Below are 12,356 nucleotides of genomic sequence, written 5' to 3'. Positions count from 1 at the left end.
CATAGAGAAATCACTACGTACATTAAAGTGGTTATCGTTTTTGTATTAGAAGAAACACAATCGTGAAAGAAAGAAGAGTAAGCATCTTTTTATGCTCCGTGAATGAAGTTTTCATACTTGACATATGTAATCCTTGTAACAATACCTTTCCTATGATACCAACAACTTTGACCCGTTGACCTTGACCTAGGAGTTTGACCGACTTTTAAAAACTTCAACACTGGCCATAACTTTTGATCGGTTAAAGCTAGGGCGTTCATACTTCAAATATGTAATCATCGTGACAAGACCTTCCTTAGAAACCAAACCTTTGACCCTTTGACCTTGACCTTGGAGTTTGACCTTCTTTTAAAAACTTTAACCTTGGCGACAACTTTTGAACAGACGGCTCTAGGGCTTTCATATTAATTTTCTTAATTGTATTTCCTGTGAGACCTTACTTTGGGTACCAACATATTTGATTTGCATTTGAGAAAGTTTAATCTTCGCTATGTTGCCATACGGGGGCATCAGTATTTCACAAACACATCTTGTTATTTAGAGGGACAGAGTGAAGACAAATGACATAAACAAACGTATGCTCGTTATCTTAAACTTTTGTCTGCAAAAATATGCTTAAATTCAATGGCAATGTTATCTTGATGTTAACGTTTCACAATAAAAAGCTACATGTAGCTGAAGGAAATTCTTAGTTTAATGAAGATGGTGGAGTTCGCAGAGGGAAGTCATTAGAATATACTCGAACACAATTATTAGAACAACCCTCAAATGGACAGTACAAGGTTGGAAGACAATGAAGGGGATACGACGGGGGAGCCACAGATCAATCACTGAATGTGTAAAGAACAGAGCCGGGGGAGAGAGGGATGCAATTAATTGGTCTAGATGTCTAAGTACAAAATGAATGGCGTACCTCTATATAAGTATATAAAAATTTAAATATTATGAAATGTGTCTTTCAGCAAGTTACTCTTTTAATTGTAAATGACTGCTTTTGTTTTCTTGATTAACAATTAAAAATTGTAAATTGGTGAAATGAGAAATGTACATAAAAAAATTTCATTGCAGATTTGAATTTTATTAAAAAATGTTTTAAAATTTCATTCCATGCAAGATGACGTCTTCTGATATATATATCCTGATTCCACGTCCGTTCTTCTGAAAATCAATGGTAGTGACCAGTGTATATGATACATATATACAGAATACCTGCCTGAAGACACCTACTAATTGCCAATTCAGTCAGTGTATCACATTACAATATACTGTAAGAATTCCTACAAGCCGCCAAAGGAAGCTGTCTTCCAAAGGATTAAATTTGAGTCAACTGCCTTCATTTTGATGTGGAAGAAATAAAACGAACAACTTAACAGTAAGACAATTAGAGTTAGGGCAAGTTTACCAAGCAACATTTATTCTTTTACTGATAGAATTTGCATATATATTTTTTAACTTTTATGAACAACTTTCTTGTGACTGATATATTTTCTTATTTCTTTTAAATCCATCGACATCTACTTTTTCTAAATCGTTAAATTATGTAACCTTCGTTAAAGTATATGTTATATTTTAAAGCGCATTTATAGTTTACCAAAGATATTAGAAGGTATTCTCATGCTGTCTTAATTTGCTGAAAAGTATATGGAATTTTGATTATCAAAATTAGGAGTTGAAATTCTGAAATTACTTTTTCTTTTCAAATGGATGGATACAGGCTGAGTTCTTTTGTTCCTAATTAACAAATGTATTTTAAATCCGAATATAGTAAATGTACATATAAAATTAAGTAGTAATTAATTTCCTAATCATCTAAAATATTATACTTTATAGATAGAAAAATCAGAGCCATCATTGATCTGTTTCTGATCTGAGGCTATTTCTTAATTGGCATTCGATCGTTCCGACTCGTATAAAGAGAAAATCCCAATATTTTTACCATCAGATGCGTGACAATGCTGAGTTCTAGCACCACTGTCTTAAGTGATGGCATCTGAGAAATTGTGTTAATAATTAGCTCGGATGGCATTATCTGTACTTACTTGGTAATCAACAACTTCTGATTTGATTGAATCTAGAATCCACTATTTATTGTGCATTTTTTGGCTTGGGCTGCCTTTTTGAATCCCAGTTGGCTATTTTTTGTGAAACTGTTAAGACATGCCCAGAGAGGAGAGTAAAGATCCTTTAGACGTTTGCAGGTAAGTATTTTTTTATTTATTTTTCAATTTTAATTTCATTTAAACAGTTTTACCTTTCCCTACATCCCTTTTAATTTTAAGCTTAAAATCTAATGTTGACTTTAGCGCGTGTATTTTTACAAAGCTTTATTTTATGTGGCAGTTTTACTCTTTTTGCTTCAACTTTTCATTTTATCTCCGTAAAGTGTTTAAGTATAAAAACAATTGAGATGCTGACAGACAATAGTTTATTCAAATAAGAGACAACCAATTTCAGAGAAGATGAAAATGACTATGAGCAAAATCAAGCCATGCGCAATGCAACCAGGTATGTAAGTTCTAAAGTTTTCATGGTAAACATGTATATTTAAAAAAAACAGGAAACTATTGGTACATGTATCTTTGTTGGTCCTGACTCTGGTCAATTTATGTAAACTCGCAAATGCTGCTCAATTCTACGTGGCTGGCTGACCTATACTTAAGATAGATCCTTCAGTACAATGATGGCATTAAAATTATTTAACAATAATATTTCATTACGCAGCGCAATTAACCTTATTTGCGTTTTTGAAAACTGTACGCTAATGCGGATTTTGTGAGAAGTTGTAAATGTTGTCACGTGATGAAATATTCCAAGATGTAGTTAACAGAGGTTGAAGTCAGTGTCAGATTGATTGAAACGGGTTTAATTAGGCTCCATATGACCGAGACTTGTCAACCTGTCTCTACCATTCTATCTAATGTGACTTCTGTGTTAATGTCACTGACAATGTCGTATTTAGCTTTAAACATGTCTGTCTTTGAGAGATTTGGTGCAGTTGCCTCAAATCACCAAGAAAGAAATGTCAGTTAAAATGGACTAATATTGACCTGCAAAGTATCATTTTGTCAAATTGTCAAATAATCACAACAATTTGAGAATTGAAATGCATTACACAGATGAAACATCAAACTTAAAAAGCATTACTAAATGAAAACACGTTGAGTTTTTCTTGATTGAATGAGGAAAGAGAAAGATTGGTGTTTTACACAGCAAGAATACATATAAATAAAATATAAACTAACGCTTTTGACGTGTGACATCTCATTAATAGCTATACGACGACAACGAAAAACGTTCCCATTAAACGCGTTAAAAACAATTTGCAAAAAGCATTATCTCCACAACTGGGTCTTGTCCTAAAACATACAAACTGTTACATGGAAGAAAAAGAAACGTTTTTTTTCAATGCTTAGCAATTACAAAGAAACGCTAGAGGACAAATTCAATTTATTTAATACTTGTGCAGGTTTTTCGTTGGTCTGACAATGGCATTTAAATGGGAATGAACTAGAAATGACTTAAGTGTCTTCCCGATTAACTATATTTTCAGAGATAGGTGATGTATTGTTTCGAAACTTTATCAAGCCCTGTTTATGTTAGAAATCGTAAATGACAAATCGAATTATCCGACACTAAATATGAATTTTTAGAGGCAATATTGATTCTTCGTACTCCAGTCGTGAAAACTTTGCAATGACAATACATAATTTATCATATGAAGGGAAAAATAATTTTATGACCCATTTATGGATTTTGGAAATGCACCACATCGGTCAGTAATAACTGTATAATTTTTTGTATAATGAACTTGAAATTTCTCTCTACACTTCATTTTTTAAAATAACAGATGATGTTAAAAAATCTTAATTTTATCTGAAAATCTTTAATAATTTTTAAAAATTCCAATATAAATTGCCCAAACCCCTTTTAAGAGAATAATGATATTAATGGTCGATTTATGATTTTAGCATTGAAACATAACAATCGTAATTATAGATTCCATGTTGACAGAGAAAGAGTTGTCTAAGTTCTCATAAAAGGCTTCAAATTTTTTATATGTTGACCAGTCTCAAATTTCCTATAATACAGTCTTTCTAGTTGTCAACAATATACTTCTTCAAAACGAATATATTATCCGTACTTTTGATTAAAGCTAGCATGTCTCTTGTGTTGTCACGATAAAGAATTCTCAATGCTCAAAGGCCTTGAGTGTGGAGTACATGTATATGGCTCTAAATTTGAAGCTCTTCATCAAAATAATTATTGTCACGTCATGATATGAGTGCAAAAATTCTCCAAAGTGACTTAAAACAACATGTAATCAATCATTCTATCTTGCCTTAAAAATGTAGCATTCCAGTTCAGCATAGTTTGTTTTTTCACATAGCAGCAATTTGTGTACTTCCTTTTTCAGTTAAAAAAAATATTTCTTTAAAATACAAGACTTAGTTAAGTTTGTTTAAGTTAGCAATTCAGAGACGAACGTGTTTTATGACGTGCAAGTAAGGCTGGCTTTCCATTCCAAGTTTCCCGAGAGTGACATTAACTGGAAACATTTGGGGAAGTTAATTTGGTCATTATTGAGGTTGTCTCCTTTTTTATTTCTTTTAAAACTAATTTGTCCATGAGTGGTTTGGTTGTTACATAATTTCCAGACTATCTGCATCTGAAGACTTCAGTTATAGTAAACATAATATATAATTATGCTTTCTCTTTCTTTTTGACTAAAAATTACCTATGAAAGTTATCTTTATTCTTTCCTCTTCTTCAACAATCGAAAGATTTTACTGGTTTCCTAATTATGGTCTTTTTTGCTTGTCCGTGAAACCAGCACACCAACGTTGAATTCCCTTTGATTGCCGTTTTAATCCTGGTGAGCATTGTAGAGATGTATAAAAAATCCTTGTCATAATTCAATTTCATAACGCACTCCGTATGAACGTTTCAAGATGTCCATTTTTTTGGGTAATGGATTACAATATTTGTTATGGAATTATATTTTTCTATAGAATTTGTATTGATAAGTGTAAATGTGTGTTGCGTCCTCCAGTAAGATGTATGACAAAGCATCATTGAATAAGGTATGATTATTGTAGCTCATAAATATTTTAATCAAATTGTAGTCTGACACACAGCTTTTATTGCACATGATCCCACCTTTGACGTTTGTAGAGATCCGTTTCTGCCTTGCTTCCAATAAGTATTATTTCAATGGACTTTTAACATGTTTATACACTTCGTTTGGTGAAAGGTCGGTAGAGCACTCGCTTCGTGATGGGGAGTCGTGAGTTCGAATCGACCTAAGTCGATAAAATAAGGGTAGCAACTGTTCCTTTGTAAGGCGCTAGGCAATTGAAGTGAAAGTTGCGGGTCATTCGAATGAGACCTGAAAAACAGAGCTTCTGTGTCACGGCAGGCGTCGGCACGATAAAGATCCCTCACTGCTCAATGGCCCTCGAGTGCCGAGTAAAGGTCAAAATCTGAAACTCTTCACTGGTATATACTGTAATTACGTCTCTATATGAGTGGAAAAAAATATCGAATGGGGCGTAAATCAACATACAACCAATCAATCAATCGTATATATTTTTTTACTGAATGAAACATATGGAGATAAGGAACAATATTCCAGATAAAAAGTCTATAAAACAATACAAAATAGGAGCATAGCAAACACGGACCGTCAAAACCTCAAAGGTGGGATCAATTGCAATGGAGAAGTGAGCATCCCCTGCTGACCGGTCACAACCGCCATGTGTTCCTTGTCATGATCGTGAAATAACGGAAAAAATCGTCGTCAGTTCAGTGTTTAAATAATGGATTCACAATTAGTATGCAAAACATCAGTCGGCATTTGACTCAATGATAAATTGTATTTGCTGACAAGGTCATTGTATCGACCATAGAACTTACGAAATTATTACTTTAAACGAAATTGCTGATGTTTTTTTCATCAACTTGTTTGTCAATAATTTACCTCGTTTTAGAAATTGTTCATACGTAGAGCATGCTCTTGCGTATCGAATCAACTGAGATACTTAAACTCTGTATGTAGGTGATAAAGGTATATTGCTGCATAAGTAAGGGAAAGACCTTAGTTGTTAGATTACCATTAAAATCTTTATCAAGTAAAATATCCAAATATGTAAGAGATGTGTCAGACTCTGTGGTATCTTTTATCTCAAGCTCACCGGGATATATCGTATCGACATAAGAATGGAATTTTAAGTTACCATTATTAATCGACAATACATCGTCGATATATCTAAATGTCGAGTTGAAGGCCACAGCAAGTGTTTTCTTCTATATACTATATTGGGGTGAAATTCTCGAATGATAATCAGATGTAAATAAAATCGTTAAGGTTTTCTCAAAGCGTAACAAGAGACTGTATGTTCTCGAAAGATTTGCTGGATATTTTTTTCCGAAAAAAAAAATCTCACAAGGGAAAGAAGAAATTCTTTCTGAATTCTATTTTAACAGGACCCAGAATTAGTTATTTTATTTAACCAACAAACACCAACTGGTTTCTTTGTTGATTTACGCAATTTGTATCATATAGTATTTTCTGTGAAATTCCAAGAAAAATTATTACACATGGGAATTCATGCATATTAGTTGGTCTCAATCAAGTCCTCTATTTATTGAGAAAAAAGGCGCAGTTAGTGACGATTTTCAATCATCATTTTACGGATGTTTACAAATACGTATAAGCACTTTAGGCAAATATAACTTTATTTTTGTGGCAGATCACTAAATAGCGAAAATTGATGTATGCAGTAGAGATATAAATACATGTAGAACGAGTTACGAACAATTTATCCTTCAATGAAATATATGAAGATAGGGAATAGTATTCAAGCTCAAAAGTCTACTTAACAATACAAAAATTGGAGCATAGCAAACACGGACCTCCAAACAATCAGAGGTGGTATCAGGTACTATATGACAAAAGTTGACAAGTCGTAAGACCTCAATGCTTCAACGATGAACCTTCTTGCGTTTTTAATCTTTATTTTTGATAGCTGTGTGTCAGTATTTTAAGCTTCATGTATTTGCTTCATTCCATGTAAAAGGAAGACAATTTTAAATCATCGGAAAACATGTTCAGAGTTTAGAAATGTTTGCTGTTTAGATACCTTTTCTCCAAGTATTTCAAACTTTAAGAATGATGATGTAAAACAATGATGTAAAAACATAATGATTTAAACAATAAGCAAATCCTATTGTGTGTATTAATCCTTTTTGGTTTGCATTTCTGTAAAAAAAAAAAAGAGAAGAAAATATAGATGGCAGGGATCAATTTCATTTTTATATCAACAATACAATATGTTAAAAAAAAACAAAACCTGAAACAATAAATGACCATTAGCAGAACAATTTTTCCCTTAAAAATAAAATGTGTTTGTGAAATACTGATGCCCAGTATAGCAGCTAGATCAAGATTATGAAATATGAAAAGATTTTGCCTACCAACAAGAAAAAGTTAAAGTTTTTAAAAAGTGCTAGGAGTATGTCACACTGCAAGGTCAAAATCATGGGGTCAAACATTTTGGTATCCTTATCACAAGGAATATACATTTTAAGATATGAAAGCCCTAGCAACAACCGTTCGAAAGTCATGGTGACCGTCGAAGTTTTTCAAAATTAAGTCAAAATTCAAATTCAGTATGTTGGAACCAGAAGGAATAAACGTTATAATTTAAAGCCCTTACATCAATCTTCAAAAATTATGACCAAGGTTATAAATTTTAAACTAAGTCAAATACAAAAAACAAGGACAAAAAAGAAAAGTCTGTCCCAATGAAATACGTAACAATCCAGATTAATTATATTGATGTTTGTTTAGTTTTTTGCATATCAGTTAATCATTCAACTTATCCTTTTAACGATTTTGACTCATATCACTATTTCTGTCAAATTATACATAATAATACTGTCTTTGGAAGCTTTTCTGCCTCTAAAAATGGTTTCATTTGGATATCAATATTTCATAATTCCTTTGTAGTAGTCGTAGTATTTAACACCAAAAAGAGAAAAATATATAATTAACAACTTGCTGAAGTTTCCAATTACAGTTTGCGTGTTCGAAAATTCCATTAATTAATCAAGTTTTAATTTGCAGACAACTTATTTTGATTCGTTTGGAGGGAATGAAGATTGTTGCGTGGTTTTATTTAATTTTGTAAAATACATCAGAAATTTACAAAAACCTAGCTATTACATTGTTGTTCGTTGCCAGCATATCTACACATTTTGATGTAATTACATTTCGAGCTCATTCTGTGATGGAATGGAATTGTACCCATAAAATGATAATTTTGGCTTACACAATTTTTCAATTTAGGGTTATAATCAAGTCGTGAATAATTCATACTACTCTTGCTATCACTTTGGTCATAATGTCATATGCTTGCGAATAATTACCGAATTTTTCTATATAAAATATTTCTCTAGACATTGATATATACATTTACGAGAACTCCTCTTCATAAGATTATAGTATTTTGTTGAGGCGCCCTTTTTTGGAAAGAACTATATGCGGTATATTGCATATATTTGCCCCCACAAAAGTCAAATTTTGAAAACTTCCTGAAATGTGCTGAATTCAATAAATTGTACGAGAAATATAAGTTTTAACAGAAAATATTATAGTTCCAGAGCAGTGTATTCACAAGTTCTGTTTTTTTCGTCACAAACTAGTCCGATTTTATATCCTTTTTCAGAAAGAGGACAAAATGGACAAAATTTCAACAATTTAAGCTTTAAAATTTATAGAGTGCATGTGTGTTCAGGAACAATATTGACATATTTCATTGATATTATCATTCTACACATTATATCAAAATATTTATCCTGAACACACATGCGCTCGGTGACTTTTATTTAAAATATCGACGAAATATTTCCTTTTTTTCTGCAAAATCCATAAAAAACTGAAATTTACGTCATATTTGTGAGAAATTACGTACACATGAAATCATTACTTATGAAATTATTCAGTGCTTTGAAGTCAGCATATACTTCATGTTTAAGGACTTAATTAAATATTACTCCATCAAAGTTTGATTTTGGGGGGCAAATGTTGGTTAATACCGCACATGGTTCTTTATTGATGTTTGTTTCAATAATATTTAATTTTATCTTTAACAATTATTTGGTCTGTATGGAATATTTTCCTGTCACTTTTAAAAATATCATTCAGAAGTATGGCATTTTAGTTATTCCCTTATTCGCGAAAAGCAAAGAAGCAGTACAAAAACTTCAAATTCAAGTCTTTCTAGTTTGTAAATATGAAATTTATTTTATAGTCAATCAAGGTCATACAGTAATTTTTCTATGGCTGTCAAACATCATGTTTTTTTTCTAATGACAGAGAAAAAAGCTTGTAGTGAAATCAGATGACACGACCTTTGCCGATTAAGAAAATATCCTAAAAAAATGAAATCTTAAGAAAAGTTTCTCTTCGTTTTCATATAGTTAAAATCTGCATGAGATTTTAGCAAAAATATCAAAGAAAATCCACAAAATGCTCTTTGGATGTAAATCATATACGGTACCGATTATGATGACATGAGCATTTCAACAAATTATGTATCTTCAGTGATGCTCATGCAAAACGTTGGAAATCCAAAAATTAAGATGAAAAACTAAAAAGAACATTCTTTCCATCACCAGATTGTCCACCAACCGCCTCAAATATGAAAAAGAGAAATTATTTCAAAATCCATTCACTGCATGATGTTTATCTCAAAACAATTTCACTTATGAGTTATTTTATACTGATACTAAAATCATTACAAATGAACGTCTGTCAAATAAATTGAAAAGAAAGTTGTTCTGTGATTAATTATGCAAAGCTTTTAACTGTATCATTTACTTCGATCAATCAATGTCTTTTTATTTCTTTTGCAGAATTTTCAAGAAGAGTAGCTTGAATGGAAAGGTGAATAATTCTTCTCTTCCAAATAGTTTTATTACTTTTTTGATTCTTGAGACGTTCACGAAATCCAAAACTTCTGAGAATAAAATAAAAATCAGGCATCTCAATTATGCGTTGTAAACCCTGTTTAACAAAATTTTCTCAACAGGTCACGGTTTTTATTGGAAAGAGGGATTTTCTGGATTACTTGACCCACGTTGATCCTATTGGTGAGTACAAATAAATTTTTTCATAAACTAGCTTTGCGGTCTTTGATAGATCCATTACGATTTTAGCTCACCTGATCCAAAGTCTCAAGTGAGCTTTTTATGATCACATATTGTGCGTTGCCCATAGTCTTCATTGCTCTGGTGTAAACCTTTTACGATTTCAAATTTTGTCCAGAGACAATGGACCAATTTCAACCAAACTTGAAACAAAGCAGTGAAAGCACCTTGGGTAAAGAGGATTCCAGTTTGTTTACTCGAAGGGTCTAGTCATGTTCATATAAAATGAAATAAAAAAATAGAAAAAAATGGGAAGTGTCCTCTAAAACACTTTAAAGAACTACAAGTTACTTAAGTAAAAGCTTTGTGACATAACGTAGCTTCAAGTTTATTCGAATTATGACCCTGGCATTTCCAAACCTCTCCATTTGCAGGAACATTATTGTTTAACAGGCACATCTTTTCAATATCACATTTCTTTCCCTCGTTCTCCAAGAACTTTTTTGCAGATTCGTTTACCGTGAGGTAGAAAAGGATCCGATAATGTTAATAATTCAATTAGTTTCTCTTACTCGCTTTCAGAAATTTTAAGAAAAATACTCTTTTTCCAGAAAGAAAAATAATTATAGTTGTTTCTAACAAAGAAAACTGGATATTAACTGATTACATGTATTAAATCTATTTCATAACTCCTTCACATTCAAGCAAAATTTAATTTCTCCATTAAGTAAATGGAAACACAATTCGGAAAAAGATACCATTTAATTCTCTAAAATCGAAGCATGTAAGATTTTTTAAGTTGATACCAATATGAAATTAAAATTTTATAAACTAAGATAAAAATCAGCAAAATATATTGGGTCTAGAAGAGTCCGGTTTCTGACTTACATGTAAACCGTGGTTTGCAAAATTATTTTGAATTTGCTGTTCTTGGATAGATTTTTTTTAAAAAAAGATATGTCCTTTGTATTTTTATATAAAAATTAAATTGTCCCTTGCGGTCACACCCCTAATCCTATGTGGTTCATGATTGGAACAGAATAGATTATAGATTCTTCCATTTAAATATGAAAAACAATGACCTTGGTGTTCGAACAAGGAGAGTTTTAAAGATGTTTCCTTTGTAAAATATAAATTGGCTATAGTTTTGCCCTACCCCTATCCCCAGAACAACAGTTGCCTATATTCTACTGTATACAGTTATTTTGTCCCATTAGATTTGCAAAAAAGTATTGCCCTGAATTAAATTTTGCAAACTTTGAAATAGTCCATGCAGTTTTTTGCCTAATCGCAACGAGAAAAGACAAAATATACGTTAGCATGTAAACTACAAATTATTTATGAATTCAACAAATTTTTTATAGCCGATTAAATTTATCATAATATACTGTATATCACAAAATTTTCGTGAATATATTTGATTTAACAATAATAATAATCAATATCAATTTGAATTCAGTTGCAAGATTAGTATCAGAACTTTTATTTCTGATAGGGGATAGAGAATTTTGACAAAATATACGTTAGAATAAACTTTGAAATCGTTTTACGAATTCAACAAATTTTTTTTACAGCCGATTTTATTCATTATAATGTATACAATTAATGTTATAAGTAAATACAATTCAATCTATTGTGTTTGAAAAATCATTACATCGAATTCGAAAAAATAATTTTGGTCGATCCCTATATAATAGGTGAAAATAACTAGTTGTGATCGTTATCAAAAAACTACACAATATACAAATAATATTAAGTTATAAACAGGACAATAACACGGACACGTGTAATTTTCAGGTGCTGAGAATGGTCGTGAGCCATATATTGATCAGGTTGACTGAATAATCTGTAATCAAATTTAGAATGAAAGGGTATGAAAATTTATATGAGATATTCCAGACAAAGTTCGAACCTAATGAAAGGTTGTAATTGCCTACATGGTCACAATACGGACAAAGGAATTTACGAAATGACATTAAAGAAGACTGCTGAAATCAACTTCGACTTGAAGCATCAACTTATTTATTTATGAGTATCCTGTGTCGGTTGACAGATTGATCGTACTCACATCATGCTATTTTCTTAGTTTCGATTAAGATGGGAGACATAACTCAATAAGCAGGTGCATGATTATGGAATATAACTACATTAACATGATGAATAAGAAAAGTTGACGAAAGCCTGAAGTTTTGTTGTTGATTGGTGTC

The 12,356-nt window shown here is 31.6% G+C and overlaps 1 protein-coding gene across 2 annotated transcripts in view; it reads left to right on the top strand.

Moving 5' to 3' along the window:
- The first annotated feature begins 1,954 nt into the window (after positions 1 to 1,954).
- Positions 1,955 to 12,356, top strand: part of LOC134271911 (beta-arrestin-1-like) — a 28,218-nt gene continuing 17,816 nt past the window's right edge. Inside the window, exons 1-3 of one of the 2 annotated variants that reach the window (XM_062754136.1) lie at positions 1,955 to 2,198; positions 9,916 to 9,946; positions 10,092 to 10,152. In XM_062754136.1, the coding sequence (XP_062610120.1) occupies positions 2,158 to 2,198; positions 9,916 to 9,946; positions 10,092 to 10,152 (133 nt within the window). In that variant the 5' untranslated portion in view covers positions 1,955 to 2,157. Of the gene's footprint in view, positions 2,199 to 3,692; positions 3,773 to 9,915; positions 9,947 to 10,091; positions 10,153 to 12,356 lie in introns of those variants that run through there. The other variant, XM_062754137.1, reaches the window with a different exon arrangement.

This window comes from Saccostrea cucullata, unplaced genomic scaffold (genome assembly GCF_032062105.1).
Source record: "Saccostrea cucullata isolate Sc308-1 unplaced genomic scaffold, CSIRO_AGI_Scuc_v1 ctg709, whole genome shotgun sequence".
In the NCBI taxonomy this organism is placed as follows: Eukaryota; Metazoa; Mollusca; class Bivalvia; order Ostreida; family Ostreidae; genus Saccostrea; species Saccostrea cuccullata.
The sequence above is the reverse complement of the archived record's forward strand: the minus strand, read 5'-3'. Positions and strand labels throughout refer to the sequence as shown.